The sequence below is a fragment of the Chiloscyllium plagiosum genome, unplaced genomic scaffold (assembly GCF_037043375.1).
Source record: "Chiloscyllium plagiosum isolate Xiang-an unplaced genomic scaffold, Cpla_swu_hap1 HiC_scaffold_10, whole genome shotgun sequence".
Classification (NCBI taxonomy): domain Eukaryota; kingdom Metazoa; phylum Chordata; class Chondrichthyes; order Orectolobiformes; family Hemiscylliidae; genus Chiloscyllium; species Chiloscyllium plagiosum.
In genome coordinates, this window is record NW_028270148.1 from 8,109,398 (window position 1) to 8,133,152 (window position 23,755).

At 41.9% G+C, this 23,755-nt stretch overlaps 1 protein-coding gene across 2 annotated transcripts; it reads right to left on the minus strand.

The window, feature by feature from the left end:
• Positions 1-9,022: 9,022 nt before the first annotated feature.
• On the minus strand, positions 9,023-23,567 carry vip (vasoactive intestinal peptide). Of its 2 annotated transcripts, none has more exons than XM_087991066.1 (7): positions 23,298-23,567; positions 22,828-22,945; positions 21,158-21,298; positions 20,284-20,382; positions 17,716-17,841; positions 13,723-13,816; positions 9,023-9,415 (listed from the first exon to the last, which is right to left on the minus strand). In XM_087991066.1, exons 2-6 carry the CDS (start codon positions 22,932-22,934, stop codon positions 13,741-13,743), a joined length of 549 nt encoding a protein of 182 aa, XP_087847192.1. In that variant the 5' UTR covers positions 22,935-22,945; positions 23,298-23,567; the 3' UTR covers positions 9,023-9,415; positions 13,723-13,740. The 2 variants fall into 2 exon arrangements, with proteins under 2 accessions (XP_087847192.1, XP_087847191.1); XM_087991065.1 differs by having other exon boundaries at positions 13,723-13,819; positions 23,298-23,565.
• Positions 23,568-23,755: the final 188 nt, after the last annotated feature.

A 23,755-nucleotide genomic window follows, 5' to 3' on the forward strand; every position in this document is an offset into this window, starting at 1 on the left:
ACATTGTAGAGTTGAGATAAGATTGTAATTTCTCTGGCCTCGAATCCATGCAATGGATATTATCAGGAAATAGTTTAAATTTCACTATCTTTATGATTTTGCAAACCAACTTTTGTATTTAGGAAGCTTCTTAACATTTCTTCTTTTGTTTAATAAACTTTTGTTCCTTTGTTGAAAAGAATCTGCAGCCTCACGTGAATACATTTCAGTGACAGACAACGAAAATAACTAACTGAACAAAAGAAAAATAAGCATATAATCGACCAAGCAAGATTTCATTCTGGGGTCTGACCATCAGCTAGGATCATAACAATAAAAACATAAGTAGAAATTACTAGAGACACTCAGCAGGTCTGGCAGCATCTGTGACAAAGTCAGAAGTTACACGACTGGAGGTTATAGTCCTAGATTTATTTGAACACTTCACCTGACAAAAGAACAGCACTCTGAAAGCTTATGATTTCAGATAAACCTGTTGGACTATAACCCGGTGACTTCTAACTTTGTCCACCACAGTCCAGCACTGACACCTCTACGTCATGGCGAGCAACTGTGGAGACAAAGCACAGTTAACATGTTGGGTCCAGTGATCTTTCTTCAGAACTGTTCTTTCATAACAATAGAACGTGGTTAGATGCTCTTTCATTGAAAGTGGGCATTGTTTGACACTTACATGGTACAACTGTTATTTTCTCCTCACCAACACCAACCTTTTCACATTTCTTTATATTGGATGTTAATCATAAGTTGGATGGTAATTCAATGTGGTTAGTGCCTGCTTAGTATGATAAATAATGCCCTCATTCTAAAGTCAATCCACTACAAGGTTTAGAGCATTTAATTAATCTCTTGTGGCTTTCCATAGTTTGGTGATCTGTATATATGTGTTCACTTTCGAATGAGTAACTATTCCATGGAATAGAATGTCAAACGTATTCAGTTGAAATTGTACGCATGTTCTGATTTGTCAAAGACGACTATCAAGGAAGAATTAGTATAGCTGACTGCAACTTTGAATTACTGGGTCAATCAATGGATATATTTTAGACAGGAGGAAGGTTTGGAGAGGAGTTCCCCAGGAGTTGGTATTGGGACCCTTACCGTTTCTGATGCATATTAACAGTTTGGATTGTGGTGAGCAGAGGGAAATTTCAAAGTTTGCAAATTACACCAAACGTGGAAGAATCGTAACTGTAAGATGTGGCAGTGTGGAACTCCAAAACGACTTGTCAAAATGGTAAGTCAGGATGGATAGGTGACAAATGATGTTCAGTGCAGAAACATGTGAGGTGATGCACTTTGATCAGAAGAACATTGAAAGACAATAAAGAATAGAGAATATAATTGTAAAAGGGTTCAGGAGAAGCAGAGGTGAATATGTGCACAGATCATTGAAGATGGCAGGACAGGTGGAGAGGTTAATTTTGAAAGCATGTTGTGTTGTCAGCTTTATCAATAGGGGCATAGAGTCCAAGAGTGAGGAGATGACATAGAACTTGTACAAGACAATTTGTTAGACCTCAGGTGCTCATAGAATCCATACAGTGTAGAAGCAGGCCATTCAGCCCATCAGGTCCACACCAATCCTCTGAAGATCATCCCACACAGACCTACCCTATCCCCGTAAGCCTGCATTTACCATGGCTAGTCCATCTAGCTTGCACATCTCTGGATGCTGTAGGCAATTTATCATGGCCAATTCAATCAACCTGCACATCTTTGGACTGAGGCAGAAAACCGTTCTACCTGGAGGAAACCCACACAGACACAGGGAGAATGTGCAAACTCCACATAGACATTCGTCTTAAGGTGGAATCAAACATGGGTCCCTGGCGCTGTGCTGACCACTGAGCCCACTGCCACCCAAAGGAGCATTGTGTACAGTTGTAGGCAACACATCAGAGGAAAGATATGAATTCATTCAAGAGTACAGAAGTAACTTACAGGAATCCTTCCAGAAATGAGAAACTTCAGTTGTATGGGTAGATTTTTTTCCTTTATTCTGTAACAAGATGAGGGCATCCCTAACTAGGCAGCATTTATTGCCCATCCCTAATTGCCTAGAGGGCAGTTGAGAGTCAACCACATTGCATCGGGTCTGGAATCACATGTAGGCCAGACCAGGTAAGGATGACAGTTTCCTTTCCTAAAGGGCATTAGTGAGCCAGAAGGTTTTTTTCTGACAATCAGCAATGGACTTATAGTAGTCCTTACATTCTTAATTCCAGATAGTTATTGAATTCGAATTCCACCATCTGCTGTGGTTGGATTTGAATCCAGGTCCCTAGAACATTATCTGGGTCACTGGATTCACAGTCCAGTGATAATACGACAAGCCATCATCTCCCCATAACTCCACATGGTCCCCAGACTGAAGAAATTGGGAGTGCTCTCCTCGGAGAGAAGAACGCTGAGAGGATATTTGCTGGAGACTTTTTAAATCATGTGTGTGTTGGACAGAACAGATAGTGAGAAGCTGTTCCCACTCATAAAAGAAAAAAAGAGTGAGAGGGCACAGATTTTAAACAATTTCCAAAGAAACAAGGGTGATGTGAGAAAAAAAATTCAGACATGATTCGAGTATGCAATGCACTACCTGAAAATATGGTGAAGATCGTTGTAATTGAAGCATTCAAGAGGGCATTGGATGTTTACTTGGATAGAAATACAGTGCAGGGATATGGGGCAAAGAAAGGTGTTATGGACCAGGTCAGACATCCTCAAAACATTTGAAGGAAGTAGCCCAGACCATAACTTTGCAAGTTGTTTTAAGCAGGTGTAAAGTCGATATCCCAGGAGTTATGCAGCTGGCCCAACCACTTAGTTTTAAACAAAACAGAATTTGTTAGCACGATTATTGAATGAAACACGAACAAAAAAGAATGGAATACAAAATAACTTAATCTATCTGAAAACCCAACAGATTATTTGCAACAATCCCTATAAACACTCCTTAACCCAAAAGGTAAAACCAAACATGGGGTCCTACAGGAGAGATGTCAGAGAGAGGAGGATCTGCATGGACCTGCTTCTTTGGGTCCAGCAACTTCACAACAACCAACTGCTTGCTCAAACCAACCCAAACCAGAGTTAAGCAGAGCTGGGAGAACTGGACACTCCACTTTCATTGTACAAGTTTTTTTTAAAGACATGAATGCCTTTTGTGTGAGGCAGAATCTGTTAGCTATAATCAAATTGGCCATAAAACCCTTCAACTCTAAACCTTTCGGAATCGCTGCTTTTATGACATCACTGAAAAAATGTCAAGGACAATATGACCTTGTAAAAGGAGCAGCATCGGCATACAAGAGATTGGCATTAGTTAATTCTGGACAATTAATGAGTTCATTAAATATTTAATTCTGGACAATTGAAAAATGATACCATCAAAAGTGGGACTCCCTTAGATAAAATTTTATAAAATATTATCATTTGAGAATTTGTATTCTCTTGTAAAGTTAAATGGTCTTTAGTTTTAGCCCTGTGAAGGGGCTTTATTTAAGATGGAAGAAAGTAATATTTTAAGAGTCTGTTCAAACATAATTCCAAGAAACAAGTGATTTCATTCAAATGACTAGCAAGTTATTTATGGAGTTAATTTTGTTTTTAAATGTTCGCTCAGATGTTTACTGTGACACATAGAGAAACAAGTGAAACATTCACCATTTGAGTTCAGAACAAAAACGACTAAAACCTAGAGAAGGGCAGTGAGTTCATTGAAATCTTCAGGGAGGAAATAATTTTTTTAGATTTTTTTTAGCAATCTAAGGAGCAGAACTGGGGGACACCCTAAGTTTCTCTTGATATTCACTGAGAAAAACCAATGCGTTAACTTGCATTATAGTTTCTCAATGAGAGCTGCAGAGAATCACATTTGATAAGTATGCAGAAAGTTTTAAAGGAAAGAACTTTCAACCTCATAAGTTAACTCAGACATTATAAGAATTAAACTCGCTGTAATTTGTCACTGGGTTTGAGTGTCCATAATGAATATTGTTTGGAAAATAGGATAAATGATCCATTTTGATGCTTATATGCTCTTTCAAAATTGCCTTATGAACATAGATTATTTTCCCTTTAGTGCAATAGATTCATGGACAAGGATGTGCGTGAGATCAAAGTTCTAGACTAGGTAAGGCCAATTTTAATTAGATCAGTTATGATGTAGCCAGAGTGGAGTGGGAATAGATGGTTTTCGGATGCTTATGTCAAAGCAGTAGAAAGCATTCAAGATTGAAATAGGGTGAGCAAAGCCCCAGAGTCTTCCAATAAAGATACAGGGTGGGACCAACAAATTCAGTAATCCATGGATATTAAAGATCTATCGACAAAAGGGGACTTTTGGCAGATACCAAGAGCTCAAAACAGGAAAAGACCGAAAGGAATATGGAAGAGCAAGGGGAATTTTAAAAGGAAATTAGCAGAGGAAAAAGGATGCAGGAAAGATTATTAGCAGGTAAAGTAGCAGAAAATCCTAAGTTATTTAACAAGTACATTAAGGATAAAAATATAGCTAGAGAAACAGAATGATCCATTAAGGAACACAATATTAATTTGTGCATGAAGCCAGAGGATGGAGATAGGGTTCCAAATGAATATTTTGTTTCAGTGTCCAGAAAGAGTGACAATTTGGGTACAGAAATCAGGGAGAGGCACTGTGTTATGTTGAATGATATACCAGGCCAAGCAATAATAACAATTAAGTATTTTCAGAAGGCCAGTAGAAAGATTAAAGCCAGAGTACAGGATGTGCATACTGTCAAGGGCACCACATAAAAGAAAAGAAAGATGTCCAATGTGAGGAAAACAGTACTCTAACTTCAGAAACAGAATGCATTTGTGTGTAAGTATTTGGCTAGGAAGAAGCAAGGGAAGCCTATAAAGATGGAGAGAAGTCAGACTTGATCTTGATGAGTCAATCTATACCAAACAAAATTCAAAGTTTGGGAGAAGATTTGTCGCTCGGGTGCTCGTTGTTGTGGTTCTGTTCGCCGAGCTGGGAATTTGTCTTGCAAACGTTTCACAGGAGGCTCCCAAGCACTGAGGATGTCACCTAGACAGGGCATGAAACATTTGCAAGACAAATTCCCAGCTCGGCGAACAGAACCACAACAACGAGCACCCGAGCTACCAATCTTCTCCCAAACTTTGAACACCTACGGGCGAGAGACGCTAAGACAAGCCAGGAAATGGGAATCCTGTGCCAACCGCCTAAGCGCCACACACGAACAACCCTGGTTCCTGCATGAATGCCGAAGGCTTCACAGGAGGCTCCCAAGCACTGAGGATGTCACCTAGACAGGGGACGAAACGTTTGCAAGACAAATTCCCAGCTCGGCGAACAGAACCATAACAACCAAACAAAATATTGGCACCATCAGGTCTGAATAATTTGTGACAGCGAGAATGATGACAGCAGAAGGAGAGGATCAAATGAATGTGAGGTGCCAGGTAGATGACAAATGAAGGTTGGAGACTAATACAATGGGAAGAATGAAAATCAGCAGTTGCAGATAATGGCTGCTAAGCAAACTCTGCAGCTCACAGCTGAAAAAATTCCAAAGGGATGGACAATAAATGTTGGACTACCCAGCAATGTGGAACAGTGTTCTTTTAAAATTCACTTATGGGATGTGGGTGTCGCTGACTGAGGCCCAGCATTTATTGCCTGTCCCTAGTTGCCCTTGAGAAGGTGGGGGTGAGCTGTCTTCTTGAACTGCTGCAGTCCACCTGCTGTGGGGTTGACCCACAATGCCCTTCAGGATGGAATTCTAGGATTTTGATCCAGAAACAGTGAAGGAATGGAGATATATTTCCAAGTCAGGATGGTGAGTAGCTTAAAGGCAAAATTGTAGTTGGTGGTGTTCCCATATCCTTGGTCATTATTCTTGTTCTTGGTCATGGGTTTGGAAGGTGATGTCTAAGAAACTTTGGTGAATTTCTGCAGTGCATCTTGTAGATAGTACACATTGCTGCTACTGAATGTGATGGGGGTGTTTGATTATGGATAGTATCAAACGCCTTGCGTGTTGTTAAAGCTGCACCCATCACACTCCTGACTTGTGCCTTGTAGATGGTGGACGGGCTTTGGGGAACCGGGAGGTGAGGTACTCGGTGCAGTATTCTTAGCCTCTGACCTGCTCTTGTAGCCACTGTGTTTATGTGGTGAGTTGAGTTTCTGTTCAATGATAAGCCCCAGGATAGAGAAAGTGGGAGATTCAGTGATGATAACACCATTGAATGTCATGGGGTAATATTTAGATTGTCATAGCATGGTAATAGTCAGAACCTCGCATTTGTGTGACATGAGTGTTACTTGCCACTTCTCAGCCTAAGTCTAGGTATTGTCCAGATCTTGTTGCATTTGAACATAGACTGCTTCAGTATCTGAGGAGTTGCCATTGGTGCTGAACATTGTGCAATCATTAGCGAACATCCCCACTTTTGACCTTATAATGATGAAGCAGCTGAAGATGATTGGGCGTAGGACACTACCCTAAGGAACTCCTGCAGAGATGTCCTGGAGCTTAGATGACTGTCTTCCAATAACCACAACCATCTTCGTATGTGTCAAGTATGACTCCAACCACTGGAGAGTTTGCTCCCTGATACCAATTGATTCCAGTTTTGCTGGGGCCCCTTGATGCCACTCTCGACCAAATGCAGCCTTGTTGTGAATGAGGGTAACAGACTTGAACAGATCGAGATAGAGGAAGTTGATGTGCCAGAAATTTTGGCAAACATTAAAATTGATAAGAGCTGAAGACCAGACCAGATTTATCCGGGAAGCGAGAAAGGAGGTTGCTAAGCTGGTAGTGAAGATCTTTGCTTAAAGGCAGTCAGCATGGCTTTGTGAGGGGCAGGTCATGCCTCACAAATTATATTGAGTTCTTTGAGGAGGGGACGAGACAGGTTGATAAAGTTCAGGCAGTGGATGTGGTGTCTATGGACTTCAGCAAGGCATTTCTTAAGGGTCCCCATGGTAAGCTCATTCATGAAGTCAGGACATATGGGATACAGGGAGATTTGGCTATCTGGATTCAGAATTGGTTGGCTGACAAAAGGCAGAGAGTGGTTGTAGATGGAAAGCATTCTGCCTGGAGGTCGGTGGTGAGTGGTGACCCGCAGGGATTTGTTCCTGGGCCTCTGCTCTTTGTAGTTTTTATAAATGACTTGGATGAGAAAGTTGAGGGGTGGGTTGGTGAATTTGCCGATGACACAAGGGTTGGACATGCCGTTGATAGTATTGAGGGGTTTTGTAGGCTGCAGTACAATATTGACAGGATGCAGAGCTGGGCTGAGAAATAGCAGTTGGATAAGTGCGAAATGATGCATTTTGGAAGGAATAACTTGAATGCTGAATATACAATTAAAGACAGGATTCTTGACAGTGTGGAGGAACAGAGGTATTCAAGTACATAGATCCCTTAAAGTTGCCACCCAATTGGATAGGGTTGTTAAGAAACCATATGGTGTTTTAGCTTTCATTAACAGGGGGATCATATTTAAGAGCTGCAAGGTTTTGCTGCAAATCTATAAAACCCTGGTGAGACCGCACTTGGAATATTGTGTCCAGTTCTGGTCGCCCTCTTATAGAAAAGATACAGTGGCTTTGGAGAGGGTGCAAAGAAGGTTTACCGATATGCTGCCGTGACTGGAGGGCTTATCTTATGAAGAGAGGTTGATTAAGCTTGGACTTTTCTCTCTGGAGAGAAGGAGGAAGAGAGGTGACCTGATCGAGGTGTACAAGATAATGAGAGGCATGGATAGAGTTGATAGATTAGATTACTTACAGTGTGGAAACAGGCCCTTCGGCCCAACAAGTCCACACCGACCCGCCGAAGCGCAACCCACCCAGACCCATTCCCCTACATTTACCCCTGCACCTAACACTACGGGCAATTTAGCACGGCCAATTCACCTGACCTGCACATTTTTGGACTGTGGGAGGAAACCGGAGCACCCGGAGGAAACCCACGCAGACAGGGGTAGAATGTGCAAACTCCACACAGAGAGTCGCCCGAGGCAGGAATTGAACCCGGGTCTCTGGCGCTGTGAAGCAGCAGTGCTAACCACTGTGCTACCGTGCCGCCCAAAGAGCCTGAGACTTTTCCCCAGGGCAGGATTGACTGCCACAAGGGCTCATAGTTTTAAGGTGTTAGGAGGAAGGTATAGCAGAGACAACAGAAGTAGGTTCTTTTCGCAGAGAGCTGTGAACGCATGGAATGCATTGCCAGCAGTGGTGGTGGAAGCAGAGTCATTAAGTAACTTTAAACAACTGCTGGACATGCACATGGATAGCAGTGAATTGAGGGGTGATTACGTTAGATTATTTTATTTTGGATTAGGTTTAATCCTCGGCACAACATCGTGGGCCAAAGGGCCTGTTCTATACTGTACTTTTCTATGTTATTTATAGATAGAAACAATTTGCAGAGCTACAGGGAAAAGTAGATTAACTTTAAGTTAAATCAGTAAAGAGAGCCAGTGCAGATGTGATGGTCTGAATGGCCTCTGTCTGTTCTGTAATGAATTTGTGACCTGTAGTCGCAACCTTACTTTGACGGTTTTATCTATGGATCATTCTGTTGAGCCTTTTTACACATGTTATGCACCAGTGAATATTTGTCACTTTATGTTGACTTGATATTTCACTTTTCAGTCAATATTCCAAAAGCCGCAAACCTTTCCTCAGAGTTTAACTCTCTTTATGTCCGTTCTCGATAGTTTCAATCCATTTGTTCAGACATATCTCTGGAGTGGGTGGGACTTGACCCAGATCTATTGTCCAAGAAGTAGGGACACTACCACAACTGTGAATCTGCACTGCAGCCCCTGCAAGGCCAATGTCTCCTTCCTGAGGTGCTCCCTCAAAACTGAATGCAATCCACCAGCTGGTAAGTTTTAAGCAGATAACACAAAGTTCATCCCTTTGTATTGGGTCCCTTTGACATAAAGGCTTCCCTTGCAACTTGAGTAAGACAAAGGGAAACAAATTATATACGACTTAATACACCAGAGATATAATTCAAAGTTTATAGTCCAGAAGTGATAACAATTGAGAACTCATTAACAGCCTTGAGTGTAGTGGGTACGTTTACAACGTAAGTTAATACAGTGTGTCTTTCACATGCTGCATTCAATACATTTATTAGGGGTTAGGGCAGTATAGAAGAGTAACATTGTCAATATATATTTAATAGATATATATAACTTTTAGACAAAGGTTGACCAAAAAAAGATGTTATTTATAGTGAATGAACAGTGACTCTCATTTACAAGGAACTAAATAGGTCACCAAGACTTTCACTACACAACATACTAGCTTTGGAGTCTGATGCATTCTCTCCTGATTAATAAAGGAAAAAGGCTGTATGTAGTTTTCAGCTCAATAATTCGGAGGTCTTCAGAGATTCTATTTAAAACAGAAAGAGCAGCTATTAGACAGTGTATGTCTTTCTCGAGTCAGAGACTCAATACATTCAGTGATATTGCAGCCCCCCCTTCACTGTCCATTTCAATAAGAAATCTTTGAGAAACATTATGTTAATTTTGGCCTTATTAACTCAAATAAATTACAACTTGATTTAAATTCTTGACAATGATACATTTTGGTCCAGGTACAAGGAAGAATTCTCCCTCTTCTCTACTGTTCTTCCACTGGGTAATTTACCTCTACCTAAGAGAGGGCAGGTAAAACAACTCTATAGAGGTCATATCCTCTCACAAAGCTCCCCTTTATTTACATGTAGGTACATGTATGGAATGAGCTGCCAGAGGATGTGGTGGAGGCTGGAAAAATTACAACATTTAAGAGGCATTTGGATGGGTATATGAATAGGAAGGGTTTGGAGGGATATGGAGGCTGGCAGATGGGGCTAGATTGGGTTGGGATATTTGGTCGGTGTGGACAGGTTGGACCAAAGGGTCTGTTTCCATGCTGTACATCTCTATGACTCTATGACTCCATGTATGTAGTACTTGATATACTAGCTTTCTCATGCCAGCTCTCAGTGAGCAGAACCCCTGACATTCCTGTTTATATCTGTCAGACAGGGTTCCCTGTTTGGACAAGACTAACAGCCCCAATCCGGGAACACATATTCCAAGATGTCTACCTAGCTGATTTTAGTAGAATCTCTACAGCAGGGAACTCGTTTCAACATGATAACTAAAGGTTCACACTTCAGAGAGCTCTGTACTCCCTTAATATTGCATCAAGAACATTGCTGAAAATGTGTAGCTGGAAAAGCGCAGCAGGTCAGGCAGCATCCAGGGAACAGGAGAATCGACGTTTTGGGCATAAGCCCTTCTTCAGGAATGAGGAAAGTTTGTCCAGCAGGCTAAGATAAAAGGTAGGGAGGAGGGACTTGGGGGAGGGGCGTCGGAAATGCGATAGGTGGAAAGAGGTCAAGGTGAGGGTAATAGGTCAGACTGGGGTGAGGGCGGAGAGGTCAGGAAGAAGATTGCAGGTTAGGAAGGCGGTGCTGAGTTCGATGGATTTGACTGAGACAAGGTGGGGGGAGGGGAAATGAGGAAACTGGTGAAATCCGAGTTCATCCTTTGTGGTTGGAGGGTTCCTCGATGGAAGATGAGGCGCTCTTCCTCCAACCATCGTGTTGTTGTGGTCTGGCGATGTATCCTTGGTGGAGTGGAAGGGGGAGTTGAAGTGTTGAGCCACAGGGTGGTTGGGTTGGTTGGTCCGGGTGTCCCAGAGGTGTTCTCTGAAACGCTCTGCAAGTAGGCGGCCTGTCTCCCCAATATAGAGGAGGCCACACCGGGTGCAGAGGATGCAATAGATGATGTGTGTGGAGGTGCAGGTGAATCTGTGGTGGATATGGAAGTTTCGTTTGGGGCCTTGGAGGGAGGTGAGGGGGGAGGTGTGGGCGCAAGTCTTGCACCTCCTGCGGTTGCAGGGGAAGGTGCCGGGAGTGGAGGTTGGGTTGGTGGGAGGTGTGGATCTGACGAAGGAGTCACGGAGAGAGTGGTCTTTACGGAATGCTGATAGGGGAGGGGAGGGAAATATATCCCTGGTGGTGGGGTCCGTTTGGAGGTGGCGGAAATGATGGCAGATGATGTGCTGTACATGGAGATTGGTGGGGTGGTAGGTGAGGACCAGTGGGGTTCTGTCCTGGTGGCGGTTGGAGGGGCGGGGCTCAAGGGCGAGGAGCGGGAAGTGGAAGAGATGCGGTGGAGGGCATCGTCGACCACGTCGGGGGGGAAATTGCGGTCCTTGAAGAAGGAGGCCATCTGGGTTGTACGTTTTTGGAACTGGTCCTCCTCGGAGCAGATGCGCTGGAGACGAAGGAATTGGAAGAATGGGATGGCGTTTTTACAGGGGGCAGAGTGGGAGGAGGTGTTGTCCAGGTAGCTGTGGGAGTCGGTCAGTTTGTAGTAGATGTCCGTGTTGATTCGGTCGCCTGCGATAGAAATAGAAAGGTCGAGGAAGGGGAGGGAGGAATCTGAGACAAGGGATGAACTCGGATTTCACCAGTTTCCTCATTACCCCTCCCCCCACCTTGTCTCAGTCAAATCCATCGAACTCAGCACCGCCTTCCTAACCTGCAATCTTCTTCCTGACCTATCCGGCCCACCCCAGTCTGACCTATCACCCTCACCTTGACCTCTTTCCACCTATCGCATTTCCGACGCCCCTCCCCAAAGTCCCTCCTCCCTACCTTTTATCCTAGCCTGCTGGACAAACTTTCCTCATTCCTGAAGAAGGGCTTATGCCCGAAAATTCGATTCTCCTGTTCCCTGGATGCTGCCTGACCTGCTGCGCTTTTGCAGCAACACATTTTCAGCTCTGCTCTCCAGCATCTGCAGACCTCACTTTCTGAATCAAGAACATTGCCGAGTTTGCGTGCTCCAGTCTCTAGAGCAGGAATTGAACCCACAAATCTAAGTATTCATTTCACAATCTGCTTTTTAAGGCAAGTGTGGCCAAGCTCACTTGCAACTATTTGGTTTACATTTGGTTGGGAGAGGCAAGATGGAAATCTTTAATCTGGCCCATCCATCAGGGGACTGATGCAATCTGGTTGGCGAGTCATTTTATATCCTGGTCAATTTCTTTCCACATTTTATTTATCAATTGTAAATTTAGCAGCATTTAAAAATGGTACAGAACATCTAACTGCTTCCACTTGTCTTGAAGAAAGATTAAAATGACCCCCCTTTAATCTAGAAACAGCAACGGAACAGATGACAGACTGAGTAATCAACAAATACTTTGTTAAATAAAGGGAAAGAAAAGCAAATAATTTTACACTTCAAAAAAAGATTGTCATTCAATTGGCTCTCCAGAGGAGGTGCTTTGATAGATTTAATTAGCCAAGGCAGGAATAGAAAATGGTGGCATGGTAATGTCACTGGACTGGTAACCTTGATATCTATGTTAATGCTCTGCAGATATGGATTCAAACCCCAACCACAACAGTTGGGGGAAATTTAATTCAATTAACTAAATATTCTGGAATTGGAAACTCATCACAGTAACGGTGACCATGAAATTATCAACTGTCACAAAAGCTTTGTTTCAGTAACACCCTTTAGGGAAGGGAATCTACCATCCTTGCATGGTCCAGGCTACATGTGACTCCTGACTCACAGCAATACAGTTGGCTCTGAAGTGGCCTCCCAAGTCACTCAGCTCAAGGCACCCAGAGAAGGGTGACAATTGTTGGCCTTGCCTAGGATGCTCACGTCCCATGAAATATTAAATGAAAATGTCAAATTGATGGAGTCCTACTCTCTAAAATCAGGTCACTTTTAAGTCTGCCACTGCTCACAATAAATCTCAGGAAAGTAAGGCATTGACTGCAAATGTGTATGGGGATATTAGTAGGAAATATCACAATGATGAAACCTTTAATTTTAATTCTATAATATTTCCCAAACATAGTCCAACCTGAACATTACTCACTGATATAGACCACTTGAGAAAAATGCTTCATCACTTCTCAATTACTTTATAGCAAAATATCTGACAGGGGTAACTACAGTCTATTCCAGAGGAAACTGTACATTGCATTAAGCACCTTCAAGCATGGCATTCAGAGAGAATACATCCAGTAATACATCTACCCTATTGTATCTGTGGCTGTGACTCATATTCCCTTTTAGCATAGCTCGCAGCTCAGAGCATGAGGTTGATGAATTTATCCTTTTATCTACAAAAAGCCTCTCTAAAGTAGCTTTGATAAAATATTGTTATTTCCAGAGCATTGTGAACAGAATTTTATTTCCAGATGCATCATCACACAGATTGCAAACCCATTTCAATGAATGGAACTGTTCTCTTTTTAATTGATTCTCAGGATGTGGGTGTCACTGTCAAGGTCAGCATTTATTTTGAGTCTTTAGATGTCTTTGGACAATATTAGTGCACCTTCTTCTTGAACCATTATTCCAATACAACTGAGTGGCTTATTAACCACACTAGTATGTATAAGTCAGACTGGGAATGGATGCTAGATTTCCTTTTTGACAGGACATTCATGAACAAATGAGTTATTATGGCAATCTGCCGGATGATAAACCATATCGTACCTGCAGGAAGTTACAGAACAGAAAAAACTCCTTTGCCGTACTGTACTGACCAAACCTGTGAGAAACTGATAGTTTGTTTTAATGCAAATGATTAATCACTAACTACAATTGCACTTACTGAAAATTATCCAGGACTTTCACATGTATCCCGGTGGGAGAATCGATACTTACCTAATCTTGAAGCTGACTCTAAATCGCATCACTGACATAATTTTCAACAGGCGAGGGGTTGTCTAAGGTATTAGCTGAGTTTGGATCTTGCTGGCTGCTGGAAAATTAGAAAGAGTTGTTCACCATACTTAGAACAATAATTCTTTCTATTACCTGGATTTGTTACCATTAACTCTTGAAAGGCATTGAATCATAACTTAAAAGTAAGTGTTGAATCAATTCAGTTGGAAATCTAGAAGAAAAATATACAAAAATAATTCAATGCTAAGTTCTACTCTATTAAGAAGCCCACTTCTGAAAAGTATTAGCAAGTGCATTGCTTAAACTGGAACAAGCACACTTAAGCTTAGGTTTCGTGCACATGTTTTGAGAACAAATTTGGCAGCAGGAGGATTGCTCAGATTTCAGGACTTGAGTGTCCATATTATTCTTCCAAACGTTAGACATGAAGTTTAATGAGATTGTTATAGCTTTTGATTTTGTGGGTGGGTTAGCTTGGTTGGCTGGATAGGTCGTTTGCAATGTCAAATGATTCCAACAGTGTGGGTTTAATTCCCACACCTGCTGAAGTTACTATGAACAATGCTTCTTCTCAAACTCTCTCCTCACCTGAGGCATTGTGACCCTCAGGTTAAACCACCATCAGTTCTCTCTCTAAGGGGAAAGTACACCAATAAGACTATGGTGACTTTACCTTTATTTATATTTTAATCTAAGGTAAAATGAAAGGGGCTTTGGAACTTTTCCTAACCCTGTCCAACAACAAGGTGGGGTGAAATGTCTATTAGAAATTATCGGGAGATGTAAGTTGTTTTATTGGAAAGAAGGTGGGAAACATTCACGCATGAACCAATGGCAGCAACAGTCCTGTTTACATTAATTAGATTTATAATCTCTGAAATCCCTGGAACATGGTCAGATTGTGAAGTTGTAAACACTTATGTTTTAATTTACTTTCATGATAAGCGATTTGGGGTCTCAATGTGGCAAATCAGCAATCACAAGGTCAATGTGATGCACATTATCACATTATCATGGAGTTGAGCTTTGAGGAAGGGCTCAGTTTTAGAACTATCCCTGAGAAAATCACAATCGCTTCATTAGGATCTGGGGGAGGGAATGAATAAAATTTGATAGTCTGTCTGGTTCACGAGACAGAAACAGAGTGGTGCCCATGCTCAGATTGAAAGGAACAATGTATTAAGGATTTGCAAAAAGGATGGAAGATTTGCCTGTCCTATGCCAGATGGAGAACCTCTAGGAAAAGTAATCATAAAAGATAGTTCTTGGGTTAAAAAGGTACCTGGCTGGGAAATAAAAGTAAGCAAAGGAAACAAGCATTTGCAAGCTAAGGATCAATTTAGGTCTGGATCTGGGAAAACTGATTGCCTACTTAAGGGCAGAGTTATATGTAGTTGTGAAGTGAATTTTTCTTTTGTCGATAGTAAAGGGGAAATTTTCTGTTTTGTAGTTGACAGTATAAGTTTACTACAATAATAGTGTTTAGCTGATAACACTTTTAGCCTGATTGTCACAGAGAAATATCTTAAAATATGAAAAAGTGTTTATCACCCTTTTTACTATTAACGGAAAGGGTGAATTGTTTTAAGGTTGTTGGTCTCTACAGGGATAGTAATGAATGGTAGTGCCACTGACAAACATGTATGAAACAACTAGGAAGAGCATGTTTTTACTTCCCACCTTTCACAAACTCAAGACCTTCCAAAGGACTTCACAGCCAATTAAGTAGCTTTAAGATGAAGTACTAATATAAGGAAAGATATGTTTATCAATTTCCAATACCACGGACCCACTAGCAGCAGTGAGATAATGAATGCAGGTTGAAGGAGAAATATTGGTCAAGGCACAGAGAAATCCCCCACAATTTTCATATAGGGTCAGTGGATCTTTACATCTATCTGGGGATATTAAATGACAGAACGCCTAACAGTGTAGCATCCCTTCAACACTCCATTGAACCATGTCTTACATGTTGAATTGAATATGAGAGGCTTTGGATAGAGAGAATACATCTGGTTTTGCAAGGCTATGTAATGCAACAACCAAGGACGTGACAAAAGCAGAGATTATGAGTGTTTAAGTTGAGAAATTGAATATATGGTGTGTGCAGGGCAAACACATATTGGGTTAGATCAAGTAACCTGTGTCTTGGTTGTTTCTCGACACAATTTTTATACCATGCATACTCAGGACAGATTTGCATTGAAGACATCAGTACCAGTGTAGATCTGGGCTTACGGACTCTTGAGGCACATTCTGGTCATTTTCACTAAGCAAAAGGAGAATATTGTAGAGGAGAAGAATGAGGTATGAGATATTAGACTAGAAAGGATTGAGGTTAGTTATGACCAGGTGTTAGCAATTGTAATAAGAGTGAAAGTAGACAAGTCCCCTGGGCCAGATGGAATTTATCCGAGGATTCTCTGGGAAGCTAGGGAGGAGATAGCAGAGCCTTTGGCTTTGATGTTTGAGTCGTCATTGTCTACAGGTTTGGTACCAGAAGACTGGAGGATTGCAAATATTGTACCCTTGCTCAAGAAGGGCAGTAGAGATGACTCAGGTAATTATAGACCAGTGAGCCTTACGTCTGTTGTAGGAAAGGTTTTGGAAAGGATTATAAGAGATAAGATTTATAATTATCTAGCAAACAACAATTTGATTTCAGATAGTCAACATGGTTTCGTCAAGGGCAGGTCGTGTCTCACAAACCTCATTGAGTTTTTTGAGAAGCTGACGAAGCATGTAGATAATGGTAGGGCAATTGATGTGGTATACATGGACTTCGGTAAAGCCATTGATAAGGTTCCACATGGTAGACTGTTGGAGAAAATGTAGAGGCATGGAATTGAGGGTGATTTAGCAGTTTGGATTAGAAACTGGCTTTCTGAAAGCAGGCAGCGAGTGGTGGTTGATGTAAAATATTTAGCCTGGAGTCCAGTTACTCATGATGTGCCACAAGGATGTGTTTTGGGACCACTGCTGTTTGTCATTTTTAGAAATGACTTAGACGCAGGCATCGGTGGATGAATTAGTAAATTTGCAGATGGCACTAAAGTTGGTGGAGTAGTGGACAGTGTGGAAAAGTGTTACAGGTTGCAGGGGGACTTGGATAAACTGCAGAATTGGGTTGAGAGGTGGTAAGTGGAGTTCAATGCAGCTAAATGTCAGGTGATGCACTTTGGGAAGAAGAACAGCAAGGCAGAGTACTGGGTCAATGGAAAGATTCTTGGTAGTATGGATGTGCAGAGGGATCTTGGAGTCCATATACATAGATCCCTAAAAGTTGCACCCAGGAGGATAGTGTTGTTAAGAAGGCATACAGTGTGTTAGGTTTCATTCGTAGAGGGATTGAGTTCCGGAGCCGCAACATCATGCTGCAGCAATACAAAACGCTGATGCGGCTACACTTGGAATATTGTGTACAGTTCTGGTCCCGATATTTTGGGAATGATGTGGAAGCATTGGAAAAGGTGCAGAGGAGATTTACCAGGATTTTGCCTGGTCTGGAGGGAAGGTCTTATGAGGAAAGGCTGAGAGACTTGAATCTGTTCTGATTGGCAAGAAGAAGGCTAAGAGGGGATTTGATAGAGACATACAAGATGATCAAAGGATTAGATAGGGTAGACAGTGAAAGTCTTTTTCCTAGGATGATTATTTCTGTGTGTACGAGGGGGCATCACAACAAATTGAGGGGTGGTAGATTTAAGACAGATGTCAGAGGCAGGTACATTATGCAGCGAGTGGTAAGGGCGTGGAATGCCCTACCTGCTAATGTAGTCAACTCAACCACATTAGAGAGATTTAAACAATCCTCAGATTAGCATATGGATGATTTTGGGATAGTGTAGGGGGACGAGTTGAGAATAGTTCACAGTCAGCGCAACATCGAGAGTGAAGGGCCTGTTCTGCGCTGTATTGTTCTATATTCTATACTCTATAATCTTATAATTGCTCCAAATTTATTTAAAGTACCTTGTCTGGCCATTTGCTATCCTTTCGAGAAATTCTTTCGCTGCCTTCTCCTGCAGGAGAGTGGTGTACATATGAGTGAATATAGCATCAGAGTGACGTTTGCTTGCGTTGTGCTCATCCTGGGTTCTGATTATCAGAAACAAAAGCATCTTCAGTCTAAAATGTTCAGGCCATGCACATGGTTCAGTTAAAAAGATTCAATATGCCTGCTCCCCGACCTCAGCTGTACATTACACATGATAAAACGTTTCATTTAGAATTCTTCCGTTAAGTGGCTGAAACCATGATTAAATTCGGAATAGAAAGGAGATTATGCTTCAGTTATACAGAGCATTGGAAGGATCACATCTAGAGTATTGGGTCCAGTGCTAGTCAGGGTGCTTAAGGATGCTAATGCATTGGTAGCAGCTCAGAAAAGGTTTACTAGACTAAGACCTAGAATGAGTAGGTTGCTTTGGAGGAAAAGTTAAATCGACTAGATCTGTATCCTCTGGAGAAAGAGTCAGTAGTGACTTAGTTGAAACATAAAAGATCTTAAGGTGACTTGACCAGTTGTACATTGAAAGGAGTTTCCTCTTGTCAGGTGGAACTGGGAGTAATAGTTTTAAAATAGGGTGTTGCTCAGCTAAGACAGATGAGGAGACATATTTTTCCTCTAAGAAGATTAGGAGTCTTTGGAATTCATTTCCTTAAAGGGCAATGGATGCAGAGTCTTCAAACATTCTGAAGGCAGAGGTCGATCAATGCTTAATTAGCCAGGGGATGAAAGGTTATTGATGATGTGTAGGAATACAGAGTTGAGTTAAAACCAGATCAACCATGATCTTATAAAATGGCAGAGCAGGCTTGAAGAGACTTTCTCAAGTGGCTTACTCTTGATCTTTGTTCAAATGGAACACCCTTTAGATTCAATTAAAATTAAAAATTTGGGGAAATATTCAACAATACAGTTGCCATATCAAAATACTGAGTCACAGAGTCTGACATCACAGACAGAGACCATTCGGCCCATGCTAGACTATCTTTCAAAGGGCTATCTAATTGCCCCACTCTATCTCTATCATACTGCATCTTTTTTATGCTTTCTTTTTGAAAGTCAGTATGGAATCCTTCATATTCCGTAGCATATGCTGGATCAGGACAATCTGCAGCACATGAGAAACCGTATTTTCCAATTACCTTAAACTGGTGCACTTTGGTTATCAAACCTTTCATCAAACGGTTTCTTCACTCTTAAGCTTTTAAAAACCTTCATAATTTTGAACAATTCAACTAACTTGCTCCCTAACATAGTGAGTAAAACACATTCAATAAGGAGTTGACCATTCAGCCCTTGAGTCTCCTCCACCATTCAGCAAGGTCATGGCTGATCTGATTGTAACCTCAAGCCACATATTCCCATTTACAGCTGATAACTTTTCACCTCCTTGCTTAATTAGAATCTATCCACCTCAGCCTTACAAATGTGCTAGGACTTTGAATTTAAAACAGTATCCCCTAGTTCTTGATGCTTGCATGAAAGGAAATGTCCTCTCCATTCACCCTGTCAAGACACTCAGGATTTTATGTTTCAATTAATTCAACTCATGCTCTCAAAGTCTAACAGATTCAAGTCTAGAATATGCAACTTTTCCTTGTAAGATAACCCACTCATTACATATTATTACTTATTAGTCTGGTAAAAGCTATCTGTATACCAGTATTTGTGTGATTCATGTACTAAGACACCTCCATGTCAGAAAACTGTAATGATTCACCATTTAGAGAATATGTTGCTTTTTAATTCTTCCTGCTGAATTGGATAATTTCACATTTCCCACATTATATTCATCTGCCACATCTTTGTAGACTCACAACCTAGTTTTTTGCAGCTGCTTTATATTCTCTTCACAACTTACTTTCCAAGTTATCTTTGTACCAACATCAGATTTGGTAATCATATCTTACATTCCTTCATTCAAGTTATTTGCATAACTTGTAAGCATTTGAGGTTCTATCAATCCATATGGCCTTCCGCTTATTTCATCTTACCAACCTTAAAAGAGCCATTTATGTCCACTCTTTATTTCCTGTTAAACAGCCAATCTTTTCTTTCTCCAGTGTGAAAGCATGCTCAACCATAGCATCAGTTGGGCTTATATTTGTTTTTATGACCACTGACAATTTATTGTCAATTGCAGCCAAAACATTTCTCCTCTCCCTCTAATGGAAAATGGCATTTTTCTATTTGGTGTAACAATGTCCAGTTTCTCAGTGTCACTTGTAAAAATGTTATCATTTGTATGTCAACATTACTGAGGAGCAGTTCGTTCATCACTTTAAACTATCTTTTTCTTTAACAGATTTAGAAAGGCGATGCATTCCCCAACTCATTGCTCTAGTGTTGATTGAGGGGGGATTGATTGACGTTGATGCTCTTGTTTATACATTTCATGATTGTTAAGTTCAATCGCATTCAGATGCAGTTTGAAGTCCCAAAATCCTCCATGTTCTCCAATGCTGAGCCCCGGCCCACACCCAGTGTGTCCCTGCCATGCAACTCCCCACTGCCCCCAAGCATTCACATACCTTTTCCCCATCAGTGATTCCAGATATTTCCTAGCAGCTATTTCACCAAGCAGTTTGCTGTATTCGTTGGTGAAAATTGCGTCTGAATGTCGTTTTGCTCTGGAGGAATGGAAAGAAACACACAGACAGTTTTAATATAGAGGACTTTTGAGAGATTTATGAAAAGAAATGATTAATTACAAAACTATTGGACAGTTTGTGCAGAATTGTTGGATCAGTCTCTGAAAGGAAGGGTTCTCTGGACTTTGCCCCCCAACATCAACTACTCTTCCCTTGCAATTGCTTCTTATTGACATTTATAAACCATTCAAACACACACCAGCACTTGCCTAAGCAGTATGGCTACTAAGAAGTCATGTGCTCAACATTAATGGGAATAAAAGATTGCCTTAGGCATAAAGGTGGGCCTGTACTCACTGGATGTCAGCAGAAAGGGAGGCAATCTTCTTGGAAAAGATTCTGAGGTGCTTCTTAGGAGAGAAAAGAATCGAACAGTGGGCACAGTTCATAAATAAAATGTATTTCGCTTAAGATACAAATGAGGAGATAATTCTGCTCTCAGTTGCACCTCTTGGGAATTCTCTTCCTATGAGCATTGAAGGCAAAGTTACTGAATATGTTCAAATCTGAACTAACAGATTTTCTTTTTAAAATCAAAAAGGAGTCAAGGGTTATAGGGCTGGGGAGGGAAATTAGACAAGACAAATAAGGCTGCAACCAGATCAATCACAAATTGAGTTTGAACGTGGAACAGGCTCCAAGGTGCCTTTTTTTCCTAAGTTTTAATGTAGATCATTGTGCTGGACCAATATAGTGAGCAGTTCTGAATTTTTTTTTGTTTAAATATGCAGGATTGGCAATGTAATTCTCTCACCTTGGCATGCTTGCGGACAACTGGTAATAGACTTTGTCGCTGTCTGACGATGGGTTTTGGTAAATGTCACTATCAGCTCTCACTGGTGATTGTGACTGATCCTCACTGGACTGTCCATCGAAACCAACAGCATTTCGCAGCCTGAAGGTCAGAGATAAATAAAGTCAGTCCAACTATGGTCAGCCTTGATGGAGCCATCACTGGCGTCAGATTACGAATTAGCATGGGTCTGATTATAAACAGCATAAGGCTGGCTCACAATGTGTTGGTGTAACTCAGTGGCCACAGTGCAGACAAGCAGCATAGACAGAACCAAATATGGCAACAATCTAAACTATGGAAAGTATCAAAATAACAGAAACTAATTGTATAAAAGGGTAATATGTACGCAATTTGAGGCACAAGTGATTTTGTCACTATCTGTAGGCACTGGTTACTTTATCGTTGAAGTTTTCCAGACGATTTCCGCTACGTACCGATTAGGACAAACCTCGAATTACCTAATCGTGGCCCAACACAGGATCACTGCACTTCTACTCCAACAGCATTCGGGACAGACTAAAGGAAGCCGTTCGCAATAAACAGCGAAAATCTCAATCGGATGGATGTCCTTCTCTTCACCCGGGACAGTCGGGGAATTATTCAGCGTTACTATCCAGCGTGTGCCATACGTAATGTTACATTGATATTGAAATCCAGGATAGTCCACTAGAAAGAGTTGGGAGGGAATCTCAGATTGCACACTCCCCATTCAATCTGCAGAGTGTAGTCTAAGGCGACTTGTGGTTTCTGTAGGAGTGTTATAACATCTGCAGCTCATAAACAGGTTATTCATCGTAACATTGATCCATGTTGACGTCCCCCCTTTCCGACCTCATCACCTCATTCTCCCAGTGACTCTTTCCCACTCCCCCCACCCCCGCCGCACAGATCTAGCTTCCCCTTGAAATGTGTACAATTTTACTCGGTATGGTGGCCATAATTATTTATGAGCATCATATACGCACTTAATGTGATGGATTAATATCAGGCGAAATGAAATGAAATACTCTGGAAGTTGTGATCATCATCAGCGAATCCTCCCCGCTCCCCACCCCCAACAGCGCGTGTTGCCATAGCAAAGCTCTGGACTTGAGGCTGAGCCAGCCATCCCACCCCCAAGTAAGTGCTACATCCTGCAATGGACAATCGAGATTGCAGATGAGCCCATAAGAAATAGGAACAGGAGTAGGCCATTCAGCCCCGCGAGTTTGCTCTACCATTTTGCTCATTCCATGCTCCTCACTTCCCTGCTCCTTTCCGGTAACCCTTGATCTAACTGGTCAAGAATCCATCTTCATAATGAAGGGCTTTTGCCCGAAACGTCGATTCTCCTGCTCCTCGGATGCTGCCTGACCCGCTGTGCTTTTCCAGCACCACACCACACAATAATCTATCTCAGCCTTAAATCTACAGAATGAGCCACCTCCCCACAAACCTCCTCCCTCCCCTACCACGACAGCTCTCTGTACAGCTCAATGCTATATTTTCAAATCTACAATAATGTAGGATTGCCCACATTAGTTCAGGACTCTTTAGAAAGTTAATGGGGCGGGTGGGGGTGGAGGTGGGGAATTGAAATGGAATTGAGTGCCTTGGGAAGCTGGAGAGAAAGCGGGGAGTGAACTTACCCCAGGTGGGAGTAGCTTCCGAGGGCCGCGAACCCCGATGTGCGGGAGCAGAACACATTCAGAAGAGCGAAAAGCGTCAGGAAGTGGGAGCTGAGCCGGATCATCATTGCGTCGGGTCCTGAAATCCAACACAAAAAGGCGTTACCTCAGGGTCTCTCACTCGGCTGAATGGGTTCCGACCTGTGTCCTGGCTGAAAAATTAGGGAAGTCCACTTTGGGGGAATGTGGGGTGACGGAATAAAAGGATCAAAGTTCGCCCTTCAATCTTTCTTGGAAATAAGACATACTCGACTCGAAATTCTAATCTATTATCTCTCAAACCCATTTCTCTCATTCTCTCTCTCTCACACACACGCACAATAACTATCAATTCGTCTGGAAATACATGGGAAAGTACACTGTTAAAAATGATGCAGTTTTGCATTTTCCAGAAACAAATTTATCGACCGAAAGCCAGTTGAAAGGCTTACCAGATACTGCACGACGTTGTTGCTTTAGGATGTAGTTGGAGGTTTGGTCGCTGCCCTTGGTGCTGAATTGGACAACGAGAAATTGAAGCACAAACGATCTCTTTCAGTTGTTTGCGTCTGTTTCTGATCCTCTGACAATTTCTTTAGCTCTCTGTCTCTCTCTTTCTCGCAGTAAAGTCGAGATCTCCTCGTTCTCTTCAAGTCCCAGGACTGGAACTCTGATATCCAACACTCAGAAACTTGTGGGTTTTATACGACAGAGCAAGTCACCGTCCACGTGGAGCAGTCACGCTTCAGTTCCAAGGAAAAAAAGGACAAAATACATACACAAGGACGTCATCGGCATTCCCTATGGAATGAGAACACGTAGTCAAAGCCGGTTTAACAACTTATCGTGGGAGGTGCTTGTAATGCGTGGTCATCTCCAGAGCCTGGTCTCTTCTGTATATTGTTGAAAC

Excerpts from the sequence above, each read along its gene's own strand:
- vip (XM_087991065.1), bottom strand. The coding sequence starts at position 22,934 with ATGATGATCCGGCTCAGCTCCCACTTCCTGACGCTTTTCGCTCTTCTG. Across the intron at positions 21,299-22,827 it reads GGAAGCTACTCCCACCTGGG|GCTGCGAAATGCTGTTGGTT; the intron begins GTAAGTTCACTC and ends TCTGACCTTCAG. Across the intron at positions 20,383-21,157 it reads TTGTCCGCAAGCATGCCAAG|AGCAAAACGACATTCAGACG; the intron begins GTGAGAGAATTA and ends CCATTCCTCCAG.